General features: G+C 45.6%; 1 protein-coding gene across 1 annotated transcript in view; it reads left to right on the top strand.

Moving 5' to 3' along the window:
• SCARA5 (scavenger receptor class A member 5) overlaps positions 1–11,145 on the top strand; it is a 120,462-nt gene extending 109,317 nt beyond the window's left edge. The window contains exon 9 of the mRNA XM_024130905.3: positions 8,643–11,145. Coding sequence (XP_023986673.1) covers positions 8,643–8,779 — 137 coding nt within the window. The 3' untranslated portion in view covers positions 8,780–11,145. The remainder of the gene's footprint in view (positions 1–8,642) is intronic.
• Positions 11,146–25,457: the final 14,312 nt, after the last annotated feature.

Raw genomic sequence — 25,457 nt, 5'->3', positions numbered from 1 at the left:
GTCAGAAGGTGGGGCCTTTGGGGGGTGATCAGGTCATGAGCAGAGCCCTCATAATGGGACTGGTGCCCTTATAAAAGGGACCTCAGAGAGCTCCCTCCTGCTTCCGTGAGGACACACAGTAGCCTACAAGCCGGAAGAGGGCCCTTCCCTAGAACCGGAACATGCAGGCACCCTGATCTTGGACTTGCAGCCTCCAGAACCGTGAGAAATAAATGTCTGTTGTTTAGAAGCCACCCGGTCTGAGCAGACAAGACAGTCACACTCACTGAAGTGACTCTTGTGAAATGTGTTGTGACAGCTGGCGGAGAGTGGCCGATTGACCCCGGCGTCCTGGCCTCTCGACCTCAAGGCCAGCGCGTGGGGAGTTCAAAGGGTCCAGCTCCACGGAGGGCAGCCCACTCGGGGAGAGCGCTTCCCTCCCATCTAAAGCTCTGTGCTGGGTCTCAGCCTGTTTTCTTCAAGGAAAACTGCCATTTCTGTTTGCATGAGGAACAGAAGCAGTGGGAACGGTCCTCGTTTTCCTTTTTTGGCTCCAGTGAGGGCTCCTCCCTAATAAGTGGAAGTAAACCTTTGTGGGGTGGGAGAATCATAAACTCTTTTAGTGAAGCCACATTAGGTCATTTGAATGTCATGGGCAGGGTTAGCCTAAAACTCTTCCATCCTGCCTTGATTTTTGTATTGTATGGTGTGAAGGGAAGCTCTACAGTTGCCACCGGATTTTTTTTTTTTTGGCTGCACTGCACGGCTTGTGGGATCTTAGTTCCCCAACGAGGGATCGAACCCGGGGCCACGGCAGTGAAAGTGCCGAGTCCTAACCACTGGACCGCTAGGGAATTCCCACCACTCAAGTCTTTAAACCAGTCAGTGGGAAGCCAGACTCGCTTCCACATCAGCATCAAATTTGCACCGTACTTTTTCCATCATCATCCAATAACTTAGGTCACGTGATATTCGAGACCTGGACAGGTAGGCAGGCCAGGTGTTACTCATGGGTGCACAGAGGGAAATGGGGGCCGGGGAAGGGATGGGGCTTGCCTGGCACCCATCCTCCTAGCCCGGCTGCAGTCCCTTCTTCCCACAGCAGCTTCTGGCACTTTCCATGGGCAGGCGCTAGGCTCAGCACTGGGGCACAGAGGTGAGTCAACCTAGTCTCTGACCTCAGCACATTCCGTTTAGAGGGGGAGGCAGACATGTTCACAGATTCTAAACTGTTGGAAGGGCTATCCTGCCCTAGCAGCTGGGGGCAGAGGGCGGGGAAGCCCGCCTCTCCTGGCAGCTGGCGGGGTTTGCGTCAGTTCCCAGCGCCCCTCTGACCACAGCCTCCCGTCATGCAGGTGCCCCAATTCCCAGTCCCAGTCCGCTCACCCTCAGCCTCCCGGAGGCTCCCAAGCCCCCGGCCCCGCTCTCCATCCACTCTGTTTCTCTTCTGGCTGTGCTTCCTGCCCTGCCAGCCAGGACTGCAGACTCGTCCCTTCTTGCACCCTCGCCCACTTCCCGTGTCCCTTATCTGCTGGGTCCCTGAGTCTTAACAGATGCTACCAGTGTCGACGTCTCTGGCCCCTTGACTCTGTCCCCTCCTCTCTGTTCCCCCTGCTCTTGCGTTAGGAGCTCGGGCTGGGTAGAGCAGTGGCTAGGAGCTCAGTCTCTGGGTCAAAGCCAAGCTAGCATCCCATATGTGCCACTTACTAGCTGGTGACCTGGAGCAGATTTCTTAACCTCTCCAGGCTTCAGTGGCTCCACTTTTGCAGGATGATGGCAGACTCGAAATGAGATCACACACGGTGAGCAGTTAGCACAGTGCAGGCCCTGCGGTGCACATTTATTTGCTGCTTGTTGGGTGGAGATGGGGGCGTCCTCCATGACGTCCTTCCCACACTGCTGCCCCTGTCCCCCTCCAGGCTGCCTCCTTTGCCTTCCTCCTCCTGGCTGCCAGGGATCTTTCTAAAATGAGCTCCTGCCTCTGTCACTCCCCTGCCCGATGCTCAGTGGGTCTTCCCTGCTCTCAGGATCAAATTTGGTTTCCTTAGCTTAGTGCCCAAGGCCAGTCCTCACATGCCTCCCGCCTCTGGGATCACATTTGCTTTCCTTAGCTTAGTGCCCAAGGCCAGTCCTCACACGCCTCCCGCCTCTGGCAGCGCATCCCTTAGCTGAGCTCACACAGCTGTTTCCCGGCTCCGTATCCTCTCACGTGCTGTTCCTTGGGTCTGGAATGCCTTTCCCTCCTCTTCACCTAGCTAATTCCTCCTCAGCTTTTAAAGTCAGCTCAATGATCACCTCCTGAGGGGAGCTTTGCCGCTCCACCCCAGCCCGTGGTGTAGATACCCCCTCTGCTCCCGTGGCATCCCCTGCGCGTACCTCTCACACGCTCCTGATCGCCGAGGTATGTGGGAACGCCTTGAGGGCAGAGCTCCAAAACCCAGGACTGTGCCTGGGATGTGATAGGTACTGGATAAATGTGGGAGGGAGGGAGGGAGGAGGGACAGGGGGAGGGGGCGAGGGAAGAAGGAAGGAAGGAACTTCTGTGCCTGCCAAACCTGCGTCCTCCCCAGGGTCATACAAGAAACGGCCACACCCTGGCAGTGCTCTCTGTGGTCTGGCACCATAAAAGTTTTCCTGGACAGGGCTCAATAATTGAATTATCAGTTTCCCTGGGAAAAAAGCAAGGAAAGACCCAAATGAGAAAGACTTGGAGATTTTTTTTTTTTATTTATTTTAAGTTGGTCCAAGAGCTGTTGGAGAGGGAATGAGTGCAGATCAGGAAGATGGAGGGTGATGGCTGGAGCAGGGTCCAGGAGGAGATGGAGGGGGTGAGACCACCATAGCACTGCTGGGAAATTAGTCCTGGACCCGCCAAGAAAATCTTTCTTTGAGACAGAGAGACAGACGAAAGGAGCTGAGGATGGGTACAAATGCATACAGATTTGTAGGTGGGAGTGGGTGGACAGAATTGGGAGTGTTCTCTTTTAATTATATTATTAGCATTTTTTTTGCCCTTTTTTTCTAAGATAAAATTCAAATACTGGGAGGTGGCTTAGTGCAAGGGTCAGCAAACATTAAAGGGCCAGGGAGTAAATATTTTGGGCTTTGTGGGCCAGATGGTTGCTCTCACAACTACTCAGCTCTGTAGTTGTAGCATAAAAGCAACTACAGACAAAATGTAATCAGACTGGGGGCAGGGAGGCTCCGTGTTCCAATAAAACTTTATTCACAAGAGCAGGCAGTAGGTCGAATTGGGTTTGCAGCCTCCTGGCTTAGTGATTTGTGCTGTGTGCCGTGTATGTGGTTCTATAAGCCACGGGGACTGGACTGGCTGGACGTCAGGGGCCTGGGTCATGATCTCATCCCCTTAATAGTCGTGGGACAGGTCACTTAACCTTTCTGGGGCCTTAGTTTTCCTACCTCTTAAATATATGTTTGATAGCCATCCTGCCTGTCCCTCCCTGCGTGAGGCTCGGATGGCAGCCTGTAGGAATCAGTGTAACTCATTCTGATCTCAGAGAGGCAGCAGTGAGTGGTGGCTTGAAGCAGGATCTTAGTTCCCTGCCCAGGAACTGAACCTGGGTAGCCTGGATGAAAGCCAGGAATCCTAGCCTCTAGACCACCAGGGGCCAGAGGCTAGAAGCTAAGTGGCCCTGGCTCTTGCCCCCATTTGAGAGCAAGAATGTTTCAAGGAGGCAAAAACTGTAAAAACAGGTACAAAGTTTATTATTCGAGACACAGCACAACAAGTGAGAGAGCACACAGAGAAACAGTTAGAGACTGAAGCAAGGCAGAGATACACACCTGGAGAGAAAGGGTGTAGGCGTCTTCTAATGAGGAGCGCGGTAAAGAGGTGATTTAAATCACTTACCCAGGGGCTTCCCTGGTGGCGCAGTGGTTGCGCGTCTGCCTGCTGACGCAGGGGCACCGGGTTCGCGCCCGGTATGGGAGGATCCCACGTGCCGCGGTTAGTGGCTGGGCCCGTGAGCCATGGCCGCTGAGCCTGCGCGTCCGGAGCCTGTGCTCCGCAACGGGAGAGGCCACAGCAGAGGAAGGCCCGCACACCACAAAAAAAAAAAAAAAAAATCATTTATTTAGGACAGTCCTTCCGGGTCTTTGTTTACCTTTGGCCAATTTCTTGTTTCTTATTCCACGCCTGACCTGTCCTAGGACTCCCCCCAACATGCGTGCTAACTTTCTGCTAAGATGGATCCCACTGCAGAGGCCTATGGGGGCCTTGGCATCACCTATTATGGGGTGGCACCCCCTCCTTTTTGACCCCCCAAGGAGTCTTAATGTGCCTGTGCAATCAGGGAGTTTTTCTTAACCTCAGGAGTAGTCATCTTATCTCTTTACTCCAGCAGAGCTCAGTTTTTGCCACTAACTTTGTCCTTGGAGTGTCTGGGGGAAAACAAAGCTTCAATTTTACTGCCCTTGACAAACACCAGCTGTCCAGGCCAGGGGCCCATCTACTTCCTACCTCAATTCCTTCTACTAATATTACTCAAATAAACATGCAGCAGCTCAGATGTTTGTTCCATGAAGCAGAGATTTTTGTTTTGTTTTTATACAATTTTGAAAGGTTGCTTTCCCTTTACAGTTATAACAAAATATTGGCTGTACTCCCCATGTGATATATAGGGTTGGCCAAAAAATTCGTTCAGTTTTAAGTAAAATAAAAGACACGTTTTTCGGGCTTCCCTAAAAAAAAAAAAAAAAAAAAAAGACACGTTTTTCATTTTCACGAAGGGCTTTATTGAACAACGTTTTCACTAACCAAACGAACTTTTCGGCCAACCCAGTAATACATCCTTCAGCTTATCTTACAGCCAATAGTTTGTACCTCCTAGTTCTCCACCCCTGTATTGCCCCTCCCCTCCCACTGGTAACCACTAATTTGTTCTCTATATCTGTGAGTCTGCTTCTTTCTCGTTATATTCACTAGTTTGTTGTAGTTTTTAGATTCCACTTAGAAGTGATATAATACAGTATTTGTCTGTCTCTGTCTGACTTATTTCACTTAGAATAATGCCCTCCAAGTTCATCAATGTTACTGCAAATGGCAAAATTTCATTCTTTTTTATAGCTGAGTAGTATTCCATTGTATATATATATACCACAGCTTCTTTATCTATCCATCTGTTGATGGACACTTAGGCTGCTTCTGTATCTTGGCAATTGTAAATAATGCTGCTGTGAACATTGGGGTGCATGTATCTTACAAGTTAGTGTTTTTGTTTTTTTTCAGATATGTACCCGGGAGTGGGATTGCTGTAGTTCTAAAATAGTAGTTCTATTTTTAGTTTTTTGAGAAATCTCCATACTGTTCTCCACAGTGACTACACCAGTTTACATTCCCACCAACAGTGTTTTTCTTGAATCATTTTTTGTTCATTGATGTAGTCCGTACACCCAGAATAGTGCTGAGCATGGAGTAGACTCTTAAATACTTGTTGAGTGAATGAATGAATAAGGAGAAAATGAAATCTCCACTTATGCATCCCAACAGTATCACCTTCCAACAGCTCTAAGAGTCAGAAGACCTGGCCTCTAGTCCCAGTTTTTCCTCCTCGAGGTAAAGACCTCACCCTGTTGTTTAATTTTTCTGACTGTACGGTGGCGAGCAGAGTACCCCCTTCCCCGCTTACCTGATGGGGCATGTTATGGAGCTCACAGAGAGACTGGTGTGGAGCGGCTGGCCTAATCTAGAGCAGGGCTTCTCAGACCTGAATGCATGCCTGAGTCTAGGAGATCTTGTTACGATGCAGACGCTGATTCGGGTCCGGGGGGGCCCAAGACTCTGTGGTGCTAACAACCTCCCAGGTGATACTGATTTCCTGGTCCTTGGGCCACACGTTGAGTATCAGGTGTCAGCTCTAAAGCTAAGAGGATGATCGGTACCTGGAGTCATGGCAGTGCTAGCCCCTCTGACGTGGCAAGGAGCCCAAACGGTCTTCGGGTTCATAGGCCCCTCAGCGATGTCCCAGTAACTGTAGATATTCAGTGCTGCTGATTTAACAACGCTTTTCTCATTTTATTAGCTCTTCCATGACTGAACGTTAGCCAGAACTCCCTAGCCAAACACCAGCTAGAGTTTGGAGTCTCGTGATCCTGTGTATGCATCTGGGCTCGTAACCTTGGGGCCTGTTCTGTATTTGTCGGTCTCCTTCATTTGCTTCTTTATTTGTTTTGGATGTGACTAATCCCACAGAGCTCTTGGGCCTGTAGCCCAAGGAAGGGTAATTTGTAAACTGATGTGTTTTCCAGGAGACATCTAATCTGAGAATTTTTGCTCGGCCTCAAAGAGCTTATTGTGTAAGAGGCACACTGTATCCGGCTAGGGAAGAGGCTCTGATGAAGAAATAACATCCAAAAAGACAGCAGAAGGAGGCCTCTCCTCCCAGCTCTGTTCCTGAATTCACTGCTTGGTATTCCCATGACAACAGATGCTGAAAATGTCAACATAAAAAAGATGTCCAAACCACTTAGTTCATGTGGTCGATTTCGTGGGCAGCAAAATGGTTTAGGTGTTCCCTTGATGCTCTTTGTAAAGGGATTTCCCATGCAATCCAAGGGTGAGTGACAGTTTCAAAGGGTTTAATAATTAGTCCTGACAATTCCTCTAAAAGGAGAGGTTGTTTGGCTGCTGAGAGTTGGGACAGGGAGGAGATGGGGGTAGGGTCAGGGTACAGTACTAATCCCTGAGCTACCTTCTGTATAGGGTTTTGGTGCATTTGAAAGCCCTTTAAAATACAGGAACTGGGAATTCCCTGGTGGTCCAGGGGTTAGGACTCTGTGCTCTCACTGCCGAGGGCCCGGGTTCAATCCCTGGTCGGGGAACTGAGATCCCACAAGCCACACGGTGTGGCCAAAATATATATATATATTCTCTTGGGACATCCCTGGTGGTCCAGTGGTTAAGACCCTGCCCTTCCAGTGCAGGGGGCGCAGGTTCCATCCCTGGTTGGGGAACTCGGATCCCACATGCCATGCAGTGTGGCCAAAAAAAACCCACGAAAAACAAAATACAGGAATACAAGTTACCTCATTGAACTTGCCCAGGTTAAAAACGTCAGTAATGTTGGAACCCAGTTTATGACCTTTGACCCCATGGTTTTTGGTGCCAGCTCATAGACCTAACAAGTCAGGGTGCTGGAGTGACCAGCCATCCCGGTTTACCCAGAACCTACCCAGCTTTAGCACGAAAAGTCTCATATTTCGGGAATCCCTTCCCAGTTTTACAACTGAAATGGTCTTCCTCGATGGGGCTGAGACTTGAATTGAGATTTATTCTACTTATTGTAAAGCCCTATTTCTGCTGTACCTATTTCTGCTTCTCAAACTTCAATGCAGAACCACCTGCTTCAAATGTAGGTTCTGATTCAGTAGGTCTTGGGTGGGGCCTGAGGTTCTGCAGTTTTGACAAGCTCTGGGGAACGCTGGTGCTACTGGTCCAGGACCACGCTTTGAGTAGCGAAGCTCTAAGCTACTGCTTCCATGGGAGATGGGAGCCCTAAAGCTCAGGCATCCTTCCAGAGGGCTCCCAAGTGAGCTGCCGCCATTGGAGGCCTTCCTTGGCCATCAGCCCAGAGAGCCGACCTGAACCATGGGTGATGGCCCTGCCAGTTCATCAGCGGGGGCTCTAGGTGACTTCTCCCCTCTCCACTAACCCCTCTGACCCCAGACAAGCCCTCTCCATTCCCTTGGAGCCTCACCCAGCTGCCCTATTCCCCTGACATTCAGTAAGGGACCTCAGTGCCAAGTTTATGTCTCTTGAGACTCAGGTAGAATCTTGGGAAAGCCTCCTAAAGGCTCCCCTGCATGGGTATCTTCAGACCAGTAGGTTGGTCCCCCTAAGAGCTGAGTGAACAGACAGGCAAAACTCAGCTAGATTGTCTTAGGGACCTTGTATTCTGGGAACTTGACCTAATTACTTGTGGTTAGGGATGCTTCTGCCTGTCATTACATAGATGTCTGGTTATAATGTGAAATTCTGGGATCCCCTGTCACTCAAAGTACCACTGTTTTGAGCTCATAGAAAGAGACCGTCTGCTTTAAATTTCAAAAGATTGAAGGTAATGTTGGTACTGACGTACTTGAGATACTTATGGGGCGCTGGATCTGTCCAACGCAGGGTCTGTCTGACATTGTCCTTCTGATTAGGCCCTGTCCGAATATTCATCAACAAGTGCCGCAAGATATCGTATCTCAAAAGCTATGAAGTGTCTCTTATAAAGCGTGGCCTGGGAGGCAGTAAGACTTGGGTTTGAGTTCAGACTCTGCCACTTACAAGCTGAGCAACCTTGCACCAGTTGCCTTCTGAACCTCAGTTTTCCCGTCTAGGAAAAGGGTTTATTCATGGCTATCTCGCAGCACCATGGTGAGAATGGACGAAGATCATATGTGTAAGATGCTGACACATAGGGGCTACTCAGTAAATACCACCATCTCCACTGTCAATTATTCTTATTCTGCCCTCAAGAAGCTGAGCCTAGAAAAGAAGTATTTGGTCTTGGTGGAATGGAGAAGGCAGATGGGAACCACTAGATTTGAGAACTGACGGCAGGGCTCGGGACAGCCGGGTCAAGGACGGACAGCAGTGTTCCTGTCTGTCCTGCCCTCCTGCATCTCCGCTAAGAAATCGTGTTGACTTGTCTCCACAGGCACAGGGAGGATTTGGATGGATGATGTCGCCTGCAAGGGCACGGAGGAAAGCATCTTCCGCTGCAGCTTCTCCAAATGGGGGGTGACAAACTGCGGACACGCTGAGGATGCTGGAGTGACATGCAAGAGACACTGACAGTGGGCCCAGCCCAAGGTCCGGACCCAGCTGCCAAGCCTCCTTCCTGCATTCCTGGGGTGGGGGCATCGCTCGGGGCTCCCCTGACCATGCCTCCCCGCCCAGCACCCCCAGGCCCCCGGATTCCCATCCCAGGACCCACGGTGGCCTGTCATCCTCCTCCCCTTGGACATCTTTTCCAAAGCACAACTCTGGGATCTACTGCCTGTCTCTCCCTTCCACCAGGGTTCCTGCATGGAGCCCTGGTCAACTGGATTGCCATTTTGCTGAGTCTTCTAAACACCACGCGTCAGGCCTCCGTGTCCATGTTCTCTGTGGTCTGTGAGTTACAGATCAACGTCGGCCACAAAGGCATCCGTGAAGATGGGAGGGAGGCATCCCAGATCGTTTACTCTGCAGATCATTCCCAAACCTCAGGCCAAGAGTTCTGACCAGCCAGAGACAATACCGAGTGATTCATCTTCCCCCTTCACTCTGCCTCTGCACAGCGTTTGTTAGCTGGGGGAAGTGACATAGAGGAGAGGCCAGCTGTAGGAGCCAGAGGGCAATTCAAGTCTCCTGCAGCAACCAGTCTGGATTCAGAGACGAGGAGTGAAAGGAACATTTATTGAGTGACTGCCACGCGTGCTATTACATAGTATCTTGGGTGCTAAATCCATTTATCACTTTGCAGCATTCCTATAAGTCATGTTAGTGTGGGTACCGCGTCACCTCCAGGTAGCATTCAACTGACCCCTTCACCTGGCCTACTAGTCAGATAGAGAATGACTGAGACCACTGTTGCTACCTGAACTTTCCTGTGTCTTCGTCAGGCTCGAGCAAGAAGCTTGGGTGCAGGACGGGTGTGACTAGTAGGTTACATACTCCAAACCCCACAGGGTGTGAGTTCAAGGTCAGACAGGACTGGCTTCCAGGGCAACCATCCACACGGGAGGAAAGCTGATTTGGAGGGTGACGTGGGGGCTGTCTGGGTTCAACCAAGATCACCCCTCAGTTATCTGGCAGTCAGGGTTAAAGCTATGTCACCTGTGTCTCAGAGCTGTTTGGAGGTGATGATATTGAACCTTCCAGGCCTCTTTGGGTGTCATCCTGTGGTCAGGAGAACACATGTCCTGATGGAGCCTATAAGAGTGAAAGGAGGGGACTTCCCCTGGTGGCGCAGTGGTTAAGACTCTGTGCTCCCAATGCAGGGGGCCCGGGTTCGATCCCTGGTCAGGGAACTAGATCCCACATGCGTGCCGCAACTAAGGAGCCGGCGAGCCGCAACTAAGGAGGCCGCGAGCCTCAACTAAGGAGCCCGCCTGCCTCAACTGAGACCCAGTGCAACCAAATAAATAAATAAATAAATATTAAAAGAAAGAAAAAAAGATTGAAAGGAAATGAGGATTCCCTACAATCTCTGGGGGAAGAAGAGGCCGTGGGCCTTTGCAAGTCCTCAGTCTGCACCCCTTTCCTAGTGATGGGGAGATCATATTCTGCTTTTGACACGAGGAGGAGGTCAGACTGGGCCATATATGTGTTCTAGGCCTGGGGACCAACATGGTAGCGAGTGAGCACAGACCCTCCTCCCTTGAGGGAGCCACAAACTCAGTCAGGCCTCGGATACACAATCACCTGTCCTATCTGGTGAGCACCGCTTGCCTGGGGAAGGTGACAGCTGGGACCCTCTGGGTGTAAGACCAGCAAAGTTCCTGGCTGACAACTAAACCAATATGTGCTATTGGTTGTTCTTTGCTTACCATATGCTTGTTATTCATTGATGTTCTAATGATCAGAGACTCTCCTTCTGACTAATTGCTATGTTTACATAACACGCATGTACTCATGCATCTTTTCCCAGAGCCAATATATGTATGCATATATGAACACAGCACTCTTTACTATAAATAGCTCAGCACACTACAAAGTTTGCCTTAAAAAAGAAAATACTCGAGGTGGAAAGATGTCACGTTGAACGATATAAATTCCCAAGTCCGTTCTGGCAAAGAATCCGGTTATCCTACCAATGAAGACCCACATAACTTTCTTACTTGGTCTTTTCATTCGGGAAAATACAAGTCTTGCTTTACATCAGAGAAAAACAACGGTGTTAAGTGTTTGAACCTTAAAATAAAAGTCTACTAGTTTACATTCCTACTTAAGAGGACATGGAAATAAAATGACCATGGACCTGCATTTCAGGGACTAAAGGAACTTAGGCCAGGCCTAAATACATCAGACCTTTTATAAGAATTTCAATAAAGCTAAAAACATGTTGCTAGCAAGCTTCGCCTCATATTCTTCCTCATGAAAACCCAGTGAGCGTGGGGAGGACGGGTGAAAATTGGATCGTCTGATAATTTTTCAGCGGGAATTGGTAGAATGGGTGGCTTATGAGAAGCTGTCTTAATACTTCCAGAGGACAATAAACACAGTCTAAGCCTTAGTACTTCCAGAGGACAATAACCACAGTCTAGACCAAGAACATGGTGGCACATAATCTCTTAAACCCTATTCGGTAACCTAAGGAAAGGGTCCCAAGCAGCAGAACAATAATCACGGCCCAGCTTGTAAGAGAATTCCTTTCATAGTCATTAAAGGGGCTTCCCTGGCGGCGTAGTGGTTGAGAGTCCGCCTGCCGAGGCAGGGGACACGGGTTGGCGCCCCGGTCCGGGAAGATCCCACGTGCCGCGGAGCGGCTGGGCCCGTGAGCCATGGCCGCTGCGCCTGCGCGTCCGGAGCCTGTGCTCCGCAACGGCGGAGGCCACAACAGTGAGAGGCCCGCGTACAGGTAAAAAAAAAAAAAAAAAAGAAAGAAAATAAGAGAATATTATAAACAACTTTATGTCTATGAATTTTTGAAAACTTAGATGAAATTTAGATGAAAATTGAGGTGAAATCACAGGTAATTTTTGAATGCCAAAATGGCACCAAGAACTTGAATTAGTACAATGACATTTATTTTTTTAATTTTTTATTTTTTTAATTTATTTTTTTATTGGAGTATAGCTGCTTTACAAGGTTGTGTTAGCTTCTGCTGTACAGCAAAGTGAATCGGCTATATGTATACATACATCCACTCTTTTTTGGATTTCCTTCCCATTTAGGTCACCACAGAGCATTGAGTAGAGTTCCCTGTGCTATACAGTAGGTTCTCATTAGTTACCTATTTTATAGATAGTAGTGTATATTGCAATGACATTTAAAGAAATAGAATCTGCAGGTGGTTGAACAGATAAGCTGTACCAAACATTCAAAGAACAGAGTGTGGAAATCTTACACAAATATTTCCTGATTATAGAAAAAGATAATTTTATGAAACTGATTATATGAAACGTGAATGACCTCCATAACAAAAGAATAAAAAACACATGAAAAAGGAAAAATTATAGGCCAATCTCAGCCATCAACATAGATGCAAAAACCCTAAACATCGTATTAGCAAATAGAATCCAGCAAAGTATAAAAAGCATTGTCCAACATGCCACGTTGGATTTATCCTAGGAATGCAAACTTGGTTTAACATTAGAAAATCTACTAATGTAAATCATAAACAGGTTAAGGGAGAGAAAGTAAATGGTTATCTCAATAAATGAAAATTCAATATTCATTAATAATAAAAACTCTTTGCAAATAAGGATAGACAGGAATTCCTCATAAACAAATATACTTGCAAGACATGTAACAAATATACTTATATGTAAATATCAGCATGTAACAAAGATACTTACATGTAAATATCAGCAACTCTCCTTTCAAACATCAGAAACAAGATTAAAAATGCCAGCCATCTCTGCTACCTTTCAGCAATGTGCCAGACATCTTGGCCTGCACAATAAGAAAAGAAAAAAATGAAAAGTGTGAGGATTGGAAAGGAAGAAACAAAATTAAGCATTTGCAGGTGATATACATAGAAAACATGATCATATACACACAGAAAACTTAGAATATGAACAAGCTATTAGAATTAGTATGAGTTAAACGCACGAATGAATAACTATGAGACAGAAAGAGATGTAAACATGCAGTCTCTCATTCTGATGTCTGATCACTTTTAGGTACACTCTTAATTCTGATGTTTAAAAAAATGAAATATTATATCCCAATGTTAATTTTATTTTATTTTATTTTTTGGCTGCACCGCATGGCATGCAGGATCTTAGTTCCCCGGCCAGGAATTGAACCCGTGGCCCCTGCAGTGGAAGGGCAGGGTCCTAACCACTGGACCGCCAGGGAATTCCCCCAGTGTATATTTTAAAGCCTCAAAAGATATGAAGAGTAGCAGGATGCTCCCACTGAAATATATAAACAGGTGGACTCATCACCAATAATTTTGGAGCAGGGAGTACTGTGTTTGGACCATGAAGCCCTTGACTACCTGAACCCAGGCCATCTCTCTGAACTCATCTCGTCCCACACCCCTCTCCTGCCCCTTCACTCCAGTCTACTGGACAGCCCCGACACGTGTGCCATTTCCTCTGCGGAGAGAGTTCCTCCTTCCACGGCCACGCTCCCACTCCTTACTGTTGCTGTCTTTCAGCTCTCCACCTAAATATCAGTGCTGCTGGGGGAGTCTTCCCTGAGCCCCACTCTAGGGTATGTCTCCTTATTATCAACTCTCATGGTACCCTGCTCTTTCCTTTTCACATCACTACTCCTATTTGTCTGGTATCTGATTCCCTCAATAGACTGCCAACTTCATGAGGGCAGGAACCGGTTCTCCCCTGTGTCATCAGCAGCTGCTCGAAGGTCTGATAAATACTAGGTGCTTAATATCGGAGAAAAGAAGGAATAGAAAGAGGCAGGAAGAAAAAACCTCTCCTTTCTAAACTAGAGAGAGAAGAAAGAACTTGTGTGTTGGGGGCTGGGTAGAAGGATGGTTGAGGGGACAAGGGGGTATTGGCTTTGTTACCCCATCCCACAGTACTTGGGATATTATTATTTCTAAAGTACATTTTTCCCAGTAGCAGCTTCCCAACCACAGACATAAGGAGATCTTTGGAAATTCCATTATCTAATCAGTTATTGCTGGTGAATTAACACAGCTCAGAAAAATATCAGTAGGGGAATTCCCTGGCCGTGGAGTGGTTAGGACTCCGCAATTCCACTGCAGGGCGCATGGGTTCCATCCCTGGTGGGGAACGAAGATCCCACATGCCACACAGCCAAAAAAAAACAAACAAAAATCAGTAGGTAAAAATGTTACATCCCCCCAAGTAAACACCTCAGTGATGAGCAACCGTAGTTTGACATCATTCATTGAGCAGAAATTTGATTACAGTTAGGGGAGGCCATTTGATAAAGTAGAAAGATTATAGAATATGGAATCAGAAGACCTGGATCCAAGTCTTATTTCCACAATGTACGAGATGAAACTCCAGCCTCAAGATCATCATCTATAATTGAAATATCCTACACACCTTATGTTACAAGGATTTTTTAAAAATATGTTAAATTAAAAGTGTTTTTAAAAAGATCTAAAGGGTTATATGAATAATAACATTTATATAATAACACGGAAGACTTCAGCCTTTGGTTTACTGGAAAGATTGTCATTATAATTTAAAATTGTAAGAATTGATCGATAGTATAATACAATACAAATACCTTAATAAATAAATTCTGGGACCAAAATAAAGTATACTTCATTGTAGTATTACATTGTTAGAGTATCAGCCACAGATTTGCCTGAATTGTCAAGGAAACACAGAACTGGGGTTTTTAAAAAATCGCTCCCTGGGAGTCTGCTCATGAAACAAGAGGTCCCCTAGGTCCAGTTCTTTTCTGGAAGGGCAGACACTGAAGCATCTGTAGTGTGAACAGCTGCAAAATACACTTTGCAGCCCACTTTTCCAGCTTACTGGATAACAGGCCAAAGAGTGTACGGGAACTTGAAGGGCAGGAGGGTAGAATACACAAAAGAAAGGGGAATAAAAACTCTACACAGTTCCCGCCTCTCCAGTAAGATCACTGCTGGCTCTCTGGTGACACCTGCAGGCTAATGAGAGAACGAGGCTTGAAAGCCTTAGGGAAAGAACGCAAACTAGGGCCAAAATCAACCAGATTTCTGAAGACGACTCTAACGTGCATATGAATCGCCTGGGGGTTTTGTTCAGATGCGGATTCTCATTCAGTAGGTCTGGTTGGGACCCGAGATTCCACAGGTCTGTTTCCCGGGTAATGCCCAAGACTTGCTTGGCCACTCCACCTGCCGGGTAGCAGGGCTCTCGGGAACTTTCAGGGCATTGAATGCCAGAGGTGGAGAGGGTATTAGAGGTCATCTTGTTCAACCTCCTTATTTTACAGGTGAGGAAGCCTGAGGGCAGAGAGAGAAGGCGGGCACCTCCACAAATGTAAGTAATATAAGATGTTTCATTTCTCTAAATCTGGCTTCCTGGTCTGTAACAATAGAGTACCTGAGCTCAGACAGGCTTTCCAGCTCTTACGTTTAATGATGACATCACTTGCCCAAGGCCACGCTGCTTAGATAGAGCAATGCGAGTCTGGTCTGCCTCCTCTGATGAGCTCAAGCGATCAGGTTGGATGGCAGAGGTGCCGGAAGATTCACCTGATTACCAAATGCCTTGGGCATCAAAATGGCTGTTTTGTACAGCTGAATGATTTTTTTAATTTTTTTTTCCTGTTTCTCCTTGACCTCCTTGTGCTCCTGGCTGGGGAAGTAACTAGTTCTAGATGAGGTAGATGATGTTCTTGGTTTCCAAATGAAATTGATATTTTCCAGATGGTAAGAGCCCAGTCCAGATTGCTGAAGGGAAGTCAGGGTCAGAAATCACATTAGTTCTTCCAACTGTCATCTCTGGCTGCAATTACAAAGAAAGGCCATCTCCCAAAACAATCGCAGCAGCACATCACCCACCAGGTTACAGCGGGGTTACCTCAAGCCTGACCCTTACATTCCCCAGAGTACCCACTTCCCCAGGTTCCATGGAACCCCCCTCCACCCCAGCCCAGTGCCACAATTCCTCTCTATAGCCATGGTATGGGGGAAACGAACAGGACTCTTGATTTTTAATTCAAGGACACTTAGAGACAAATTCAACTGACTCTGAACTACATTAGGTGTCCTTGGTCCAAGTTTTGGAATGAATTACCTTGAAAAAACAGCTGACGCTGCATTTTATAATCCAGGGCCTTGGCGTGAATTACCCCCAAACCACAATTAATTGACACAATATGAAAATAAGCGCTGACTCATGGAATTCATTAACATTACCATTTAAAGTAATGGTTCAGCTCTATGAAATTAGAAGTGCAGAAATTGACACTTGTATGTATGATCTGGCCTGGAGTAGTGGAAAATTCCCTGAATTGGGAAGCAGAAGATAAGGGCTTTATTCCTGAATCTGCCACTTATTAGATGTGCGTCCTTGGGCAAAAGCTACTTAACCTCTCTGGGACCCAAATTCCTACATTTGTAAGATGAGAGGGCTGTTAGATGATCTCTCAGGTCCCTTCCAGCTCCAATTTTTTATGACCTCAAAACCTGTATAGGTTTCACAAACAGAAGAAAAATGCTAGTAAGGGGCCTCTTATACCTTAATGTCACACACAGAACTGTCTGTTCTGCTCAGGAACTGTATACAGTCGTCCCTCGGTATCTGTGGGGGATTGGTTCCAGGATCTCCCATGGATACCAAGATCCGAGGATGCTCAAGTCCCTTATATTAAACGGTGTGGGATTTGCATGTAACCTACACGCGTCCTCCCATATACTTTATTTATTTATTTATTTATTTATTTATTTTTTTTGTGGTACGCGGGCCTTCCTCTGCTGCGGCCTCTCCCGTTGCGGAGCACAGGCTCCGGACGCGCAGGCCCAGCGGCCACGGCCCACGGGCCCAGCCGCTCCGCGGCATGTGGGATCCTCCCAGACCGGGGCGCGAACCCGGTTCCCCTGCATCGGCAGGCGGATGCGCAACCACTGCGCCACCAGGGAAGCCCCCCTCCCATATACTTTAAATCATCTCTAGATTACCTATAACACCTAACACAATGTAAATGCTATGTAAATGCAGCTGACCCTTGAACCACTCTGGGGTTAGGGGTGCCAACCCTTGAAGTTGAAAATTAGAGGTGAACTTGACAGTCAGCTACCCATATCCGAAGTTCCACATCCGCAAATTCAACCAACCTTGGATTGTGTAGTACTGTAGTGTTTATTGAAAAAAAATCAGTGCATAATATAAGTGGACCCGCCCAGCTCAAACCTGTGTTGTTCAAGGGTCAACAGTAGTCATGGTTCAGACAAATTCAAATTTTGCTTTTTGAAATTTTTCTGGATTTTGGGGGGGAATATGTTTTATACACAGTTGGTTGACCCGTGGACCCCATGGAGGCAGACCCACAGACACAGGCCAGCTGTCCAGAGCTAGATGTTTGCCATCTAGGACCTTGATCATATTCAGCTGTGTTTCCTCAGCACATAGCAGGACCTCATGAATGTTGAGTAAGTGAATGAAGAGAATCAAGTCTTCATTTAGAAATTCTACAGTTCTGGCAGGGCTTAAGAACATAATTTCCTCGATCTACTTCCAGTTACTACCCTATGTGTCTCCTCTTTAAAGCCAAATCAGAAGAGATGACTGCTGACTCCATTTCCTTCTTGCCACTGACACCTACCCCTTGAGGGACATTGACATAATCCTAAGCTTACCAGTGACTTCAGTGTTGTTGTGACACTGTGAAATGTGTATATTTGGTCTTGGTCGCTGGTTCCTGGGACAGAGCTCCTAAAGCCCCTGTAATTTCCTGAGTGCTAAAGATGAGACGGGACATCTTTTGGTACTCATAGTAAGTCCCTTTCCACCTTACCTGAGTTTATGCTAATGAGGTGACTTTCAGAGGATGGGGGTCGGTTACCAAAGGAACCAGTCATTCGATTAGAGAGTTGAAACTTTCAGCCCCACCCTGATCTCTGGGAGGAGATGGGGATTGAGTTAATCACCAATGGCCAATGATTTAATGTCATGCAACATAATGGAACCTCCATAAAAATCTTTTTTTTTAATCTTTTTTTTTTCTGAGTTAAAAATTTTATTGTATTTTATTTTTTTACATCTTTATTGGAGTATAATTGCTTTACAATGGTGTGTTAGTTTCTGCTTTATAACAAAGTGAATCAGCTATACGTATACATATATCCCCATATCTCCTCCCTCTTGTGTCTCCCTCCCACCCTCCCTATCCCATCCCTCTAGGTGGTCACAAAGCACCGAGCTGATCTCCCTGGGCTATGCGCTGCTTCCCACTAGCTATCCATTTTACAGTTAGTAGTGTGTATATGTCAGTGCTTAAACAACGGGATTGGGAGAGCTGCTGGGTTGATGAGCATAAGGAGGTGCCGGGAGGGTGGCACGCCTGGAGAGAGCATGGGAGCCCCTTGCCTCTTACCATACCCTGCCCTGTGCATCTCTTGCGTTTGCCTGTTCCTGAGTTCTATCCTTCATAATTATCCAGTAATAGTAAGTAAAGTGTTTCCTTGAGTTCTGTGAGCCGTTCTAACAAATTGCCAACCTGCAGGAGGGGAGTCCTGGAAACCCTTGATTTATAGCTGATCGGTCAGGAGTACAGGAGGCCCAGACTTGAGACTGGCATCTTGGGAGACTGAGCCCCTAACCCGTGGGGTCTGCACTAACTCCAGTTAGTTAGTGTCTGAATTGAATTAAATTGTGAGACACCAGATGATATCTACAGAGAAATGTTTGGTGTGGACAACCCACACATTTGGGGTCAGAAGTGTCGTGAGTAGAGAAACAGTTTTCCTTTAGTTGGTAAACAAAATGGGACTTTTGTAGTCTTTGTTACACCTGCTCACTCACCAGCATTCAGCTCTGCTGTCCACCATCTTTCTTTTGGAACAAGCTCATCTGGTTTCCTTCACACTACACTTTTCTAGTTTCCCTCACCCTCTATGGTTTCTCATCTTTAGTCTCCTTTGTGAGCTCCCCCTTTTCCCTGGCCATTCAGGTGCTGGAATTTCTCCAGACTCAGTTCTGTTAGCACTCCTTGGACTATCTATTGTCCAAGGACTGCATCTATATGCCCCTGACTCCCAAATGTCTACCTGCAGACCAGACATCTCTGAACCCTAAGCTTATATCTCCGAGGGGGACCTTGTCACCAAGATTTCACCAAATCCTATCAAATACAATATGACCAACTCACCAAGAAGAAAACAAACAACCTGATTAAAAATTAGACAAAAGATTTCAAGGGACACTTCAGCAAAGACTATATACATATGTAAAATACGTACATGAAAAGACATTCACCACTGTTGAACCCACACCACTATGCACCCACTAGAATGGGCAAAATTCAAAACGAACAAACAGAAAACAATACCAAGTAGTGATGAAGATACGGTGTAACTGGTGCTCTCGTAACTTCCCGAGTGGGAATGCAAAGTGGCACAGCCATTTTGGAAAATAGTTTAGCGGTTTTTTATTAATTATATGCTTATCTAAGCCAGCAACTTGAGAGAAATGGAAACCTATGTTCACTGTACATGGATCTTTCTAGCACCATTATTCGTAAATATCCCAAACTGGAAACCCAGATGTCCTTCAGTGGGTGAGTGGATAAACAAACTGGGGTACATACAAGGCAATACCACTTAGGAATAAAAAGAAAGGAACTATCTCTGTACATGACGACACAGATAAATCTCAAATGCATTATTCTAAGTGAAAGAAGCCAGACTCAAAAGATTACTATATTATATATCTATAATATATATTACTATACTATAGGATTTCACTTAAATGACATTTTTGAAAAAGTAAAATTACAAGGACGAAGACTCTATCGGGCATTGCCAGGTTTTAGGAGTAAGGGGAATATTTGACTACCAACGACAGCTTGAGGGAATGTTTGGAGATGCAATTGTTATATATCCTGAGTGTAGTGGTGGTTATGTGAGTCTAGGCACTTGCCCAAATTCATAGAAATGTATACCCTCCAAAAGAAAAAAAAAAAGCCCTGATTTTTACTCTATGTGAATTTTTTCAAATTAAAATACAATATGTTCAAAACTAAATCCTGTGTCCCCTTCCATCCATGACCACCATCACACAGTAGTCCTCTGTCATTCAGTCCTCTCTGGTTCAGTGAAGAAGAAATGCCACGGTCCAGTTGGCCTGCGGACAGCTCCCTCTCCTGCGGCTCCACCCAGTGCATCACCCACCCGGGCTGCAGCTCTCCACCCCACGCCTTAGCCCACGCCTCCAACTCACCTGGGCCACTTTGGTGCCTTCCTAGCTGGTTGCACCATTTCTACTTCTGCCTGCCTACAATGAATTTTCTCTACAGTGGGCAGAGAGAAGACCAAACACAGATTTGGTCTTTTCAGTCCCTTGATGGAAACCTTTCAACAAATTCCCACTGCTCTTGGGATGAAATTCAAAATCCACATGGTCTGGTTGTTCCTCTCTCCCCAGCCTCACCCTGGTGCCTCCATTGACGCCCCAGTCCCACCTCCCGTACTCTAGCACACCGGCCTTTTGCTCCGTCAGAAGCACCAAATTCCATCAGGCCTCAGAGTCCTTGACATGGTCTTCCTTTGGGGCTAGCAGTTCTTTCCACCTGCCACCCTGTTACGTTGATTAACTGCTGCCCGTGTGTCAGATTTCAGCTCAAATGCTCCTTCCTTCACAGAGATTTCTGGGATCCCCTTGGACTAGGGCAGGTTCTTTTTTAAAAAATGCTTTCATATCCCCCTGTCATTTTCCCTCAGGGCACGTACCAAAATTTGTAACAAGAATGAAAATTTCCTATCCTCTTAGAACAGGACAGTGGTTCACAAATTGTGGTCTCTGGACTAACAAAATCAGTGTCTCCTGGGGACTTGTTAAAAATGCAGATTTCCAGACCCCAATCTAGACTTTCTGAATCAGAAACCCTGAAGAAGGGGGTCTTGAAGTCTGTGTTTCAGTAAGCATTCCAGAGGATTCTAAAACACACTCAAACTTGAGAACCACCATCCTAGTAAATGGCTGATTATTCTATGGTTTTAAACCTGTTTAATCAATCAAGGATAATGTGCTTGAATAACCATGCTTCCTTAAGCCAGCCAATTATTTGTGGCTAATCAGTGATTAATCATCATGATGATCGTCATCAATAAAAATAAACCCTTACATTTGCATAGTATAACCTAATTTAAGGCAGCTTTATGTGTTATCTGATTTGGCTTTTGTAATTGCTCTGTGATGTTAAGGCTGTTATTACTATCTCCATTATGTAGGTGAAGACCCTGAGGCACAGCCAGGTTAGGTAAATTGCCTAAAGTCACATAGCTGGTGTGATGGTCTGAATTTTTGTGCCCTTTCCCCAAAGTCACATATTGAAATCATAATGCACAATTAAATTAGTGGTATGGGGACTTCGCTGGCAGTCCAGTGGTTGAGACTCCGAGCTTCCAATGCAAGGAGCGCGGGTTCGATCCCTGGTCAGGGAACTAAGATCCCACACGCTGCATGGCATGGCCAAGAAAATAATAATAATAATAACAACAATAATAAATCAATAAATAGGGGCTTCCCTGGTGGCGCAGTGGTTGCGCGTCCGCCTGCCGATGCAGGGGAACCGGGTTCGCGCCCCGGTCTGGGAGGATCCCACGTGCCGCGGAGCGGCTGGGCCCGTGAGCCATGGCCGCTGGGCCTGCGCGTCCGGAGCCTGTGCTCTGCAACGGGAGAGGCCACAGCAGAGGAAGGCCCGCAAACCACACAAAAAAATAAATAAATAAAAAAAATCAATCAATCAATCAATAAATCAATAAATAAACTAGTGGTATGAAAATGTAATAGATGTGTTTGACGAATAGAATCTAAGGTAAGAGGTAAAAGGCAATTGTAGTGATCCAGGAGAGATAACAGTGTTATGGAGAAAGGAAGTGGCATTAGAAATGGAGAAAGAGGGCCAAATTCTAGATATATTAAGAAGGTAGAATCGATAGGAGTTGATTGGTTTGAGGTAGAAGGTGGAGGAGAGGTTTCTGGAAGCATCAGTAGAAAAACATCAGAGCAGGAGTGATTCTTTGGATGTGGCAGGCAGTGGAGGTGGGAGGAACACACAGATTCAGTTTGACGCATGTAGAATTTGAGGTTCTTTTGAGATATTCAGGCAGAGGAATCGGAAAGGCAGTGCAATAGTTAAGTATTTATTGGGTGGGCCAAAAGTTTCATTCGGTGTTTTCCTTAAGATGGCTCTAGTAGCACTTAGTTGTCTTTAACTTCATTGGAAACAGTTTTGTTAGATTGTATTTTGACAGCTCTCATATCAGTGTGCATTGAAAAAAAGACATCAAAATTGATGAATTTTTGCATAGCCATTTTAACATTGAAGATGGAAGAAAAAAAGCAACATTTTTGGCATATTATGCTTTATTATTTCAAGAAAGGTAAAAATGCAACTGAAACGCAAACACAGATTTGTGTCGTGAATGGAGAAGGTGCTGTGACTGATTGAACGTGTCAAAAGTGGTTTGCGAAGTTTTGTGCTGGAGATTTCTCACTGGACGATGCTCCACGGGGTCGGGCAGACCAGTTGAAGCTGACAGCAATCAAATGGAGACATTAATTGAGAACAATCAGTTTTTTTTTTTTTTTCTGAGAACAATCAATGTTACACCACGCGGGAGATAGCCGACATACTCAAAATATCCAAATCAAGCGTTGAAAATCATTCGCACCAGCGTGGGTATGTGAATCGCGTTGATGTTTGGGTTCCACATAAGTTAAGCAAGAGAAACCTTCTTGACCATATTTCCGCATACAATTCTCTACTTAAACGTAATGGAAACGTTCCGGTTTTAAAACAAATTGTGACGGGCGGTGAAAAGTGGATACTGTACAATAATGGGGAACGGAAGAGATCGTGGGGCAAGTGAAATGAACCACCACTAACCACACCAAAGGCCGGTCTTCATCCAAAGAAGGTGATGTTGTGTATATGGTGGGACTGGAAGGGAGTCCTCTATTATGAGCTCCTTCCGGAAAACCAAATGATTAATTCCAGCAAGTACTGCTCCCAGTTAGACCAACTGAAAGCAGCACTCGACGAAAAGCATCCAGAATTAGGCAACAGAAAATGCATAATCTGGGCTTCCCTGGTGGCGCAGTGGTTGAGAGTCCGCCTGCCGATGTAGGGTACGCGGGTTCGTGCCCCGGTCCGGGAAGATCCCACATGCCGCGGAGCGGCTGGGCCCGTGAGCCATGGCCACTGAGCCTGCGCGTCCGGAGCCTGTGCTCCGCAACGGGAGAGGCCACAACGGTGAGAGGCCCGCGTACCGCAAAAAAAAAAAAAAAAAAAAAAGAAAATGCATAATCTTCCATCAGGATAACACAAAACCACATGTTTCTTTGATGACCAGGCAAAAACTGTTACAGCTTGGCTGGGACATTCTGATTCATCCGCCTTATTCACCAGACATTGCAACTTCAGATTTCCATTTATTTCGGTCTTTACAAAATTCTCTTAATGGAAAAAAATTCAATTCCCTGGAAGACTGTAAAAGGCACCTGGAACAATTTTCTGCTCGAAAAGCTAAAAAGTTTTGGGAAGGTGGAATTATGAAGTTGCCTAACAAATGGCAGAAGGTCGTGGAACAGAAGGGTGAATACGTTGTTCAATAAACTTCTTGATGAAAATGAAAAATGTGTCTTTTATTTTTTACTTAAAAACCGAAGGCACTTTTTGGCCAACCCAATGGCTAGCAATATAGAATTAGAAGCTGTTAGCACTTACCATAAATTAGACAGTACTAAAGCCGTGGGGAAAGATAAGACTGCCTTGGGAGAGAGCATAGAATGAAAAGATAAGATGACCTAAGATGTAAAACCAAGTAATTGACTTGAAATAACATTGTAGCTTTGTTTTTAAAAGTCATTTAAATGTTTTTTACAGAATGGTTTGAATTGGAGAGGGCAAAAATTTTAGGTGGCTGATAGCAACAAGCTGTAGAGAAGTGTTTTATGTACACATAGCACCTTGGTAGCTAACACTGGAGACACTTGTTTTATAATAGAGAAATGAAAAGTTGTTAAGAATTGTCTCTGGGTTATTCTCATCATCAGGAATTTTATACTGTCTACTCTTCGCCTTCCTCTTTATGCCACTTGAAAGAAACCCAGGAGAAGTAGGAAACCATGGAAGAAATAATGTGTTCCTCTTGGGAAAATATGTTTTTAGTAGCTATATGGGGGGAGCTGCAAGGGAAAAAAGTCAGAAACCCAACAATAGTGTTAAAGAAACTACGGAAATTTTGACAGCAAAATGTGCAGTATTGTACACAAACCACTTCTGACACAAATTTGACCAGAAGTGTATCCAAATTTGACTCCAAGATAGGATGTATTACTCATTAGAATGAGGTAGACCAGCATATCTCAAAGCTTATTCAAGGCTCTGAGAAATAAAGAAATTTGTTTAATTTTATTAAGGCCATTATCTCCCCAAATTAAAACAAAAATCCAGGACTTCCCTGGTGGCACAGTGGTTGAGAATCCACCTGCAAATGCAGGGGACATGGGTTCGAGCCCTGGTCCGGGAAGGTCCCACACGCCACAGAGCAACTAAGCCCCCCACATGCCACGGAGCGACTAAGCCCGTGCGCCACAACTACAGAGGCTGCGCTCTAGAGCCCGCGAGCTCCATTTCCTCCACTCTCCTTTGTACTGTTACTATCATCATACAAATTATGTCTTTATACATCATGTGCCCATCAACACGGATTTACAGTGATTGTTTATGCAGTTGCCTTTTAAATCAGATAGAAGAAAAAGAGACGTATGAACAAAAGCAATATCTATACTGCCTTTTTATATTTACCTATGTAGTTATCTTTCCTGGTGCTCTTTATTTCTTTATATGTATTCAAGTTACTGCCTAGTACCCTTTCATTCCACCTGAAGGACTCCTTTTGGTAATTCTTGAAGAGCATGTTGGCTCTCTTACTTTGTTCTATTCTTTTTTATATTTTCTTTTCTTTTATTATTGTAGTTGATTTACAATGTTGTGGTCATTCTTTTTTATGTTTTCTATCTTTTTATTAACGTTTACTATTTGGCAAGACATTGTTCTCATACTCTCCTTTAGTTCTTTAAACATAGTTGCCTTTGGCTCACTAAAAATATTTGTAATAGCTTTTAAGTTGTTTGTCCGATAATTCCAACATTTGGTGTTTCTCAGGGATAGTTACTGTTGACTGCTATTTTTTCCTTGTGTATGGGTCATACTTTCCTGTTTCTTTGCATGTCTCACAATTTTTTGTGGACACTTGGATATTTAAATTGTGTAATACAGTGACTCTGAAAATTGGATCCCCCTCCCCTGGGCTTTTTTGCTGTTGCTGTTTGTTGTTGTTATTGTTATTGTTATTGTTTGTATAGTGACTTTCCTAAGTGAATTCTGTAAAGTCTATACTCAATGTGTTGCCATTGAAGTCTCTGCTAGATTAGTTTAGGGTTCATCAAATGATCAAATAGAGATTTCCTTAAACACCTTGAAGTCTCTCAGCCTCTGTCTAGAGGCTCTGTGTGTGTTGGAAAATGCCTTCAGTGCTCTGACGGGCAGTTTCTAACACTGCCTTGGCCTTCACTTCCTGCTTGCGTGGAGCTTCAAGGTCAGCCAGAGGTGAAAGATTATAGCCTTCTCAGGACTTTCCTGGGGAAGTGCACAG

The sequence above is a fragment of the Physeter macrocephalus genome, chromosome 9 (assembly GCF_002837175.3).
Source record: "Physeter macrocephalus isolate SW-GA chromosome 9, ASM283717v5, whole genome shotgun sequence".
NCBI classification, from domain to species: Eukaryota; Metazoa; Chordata; class Mammalia; order Artiodactyla; family Physeteridae; genus Physeter; species Physeter macrocephalus.
The sequence above is the reverse complement of the archived record's forward strand: the minus strand, read 5'-3'. Positions and strand labels throughout refer to the sequence as shown.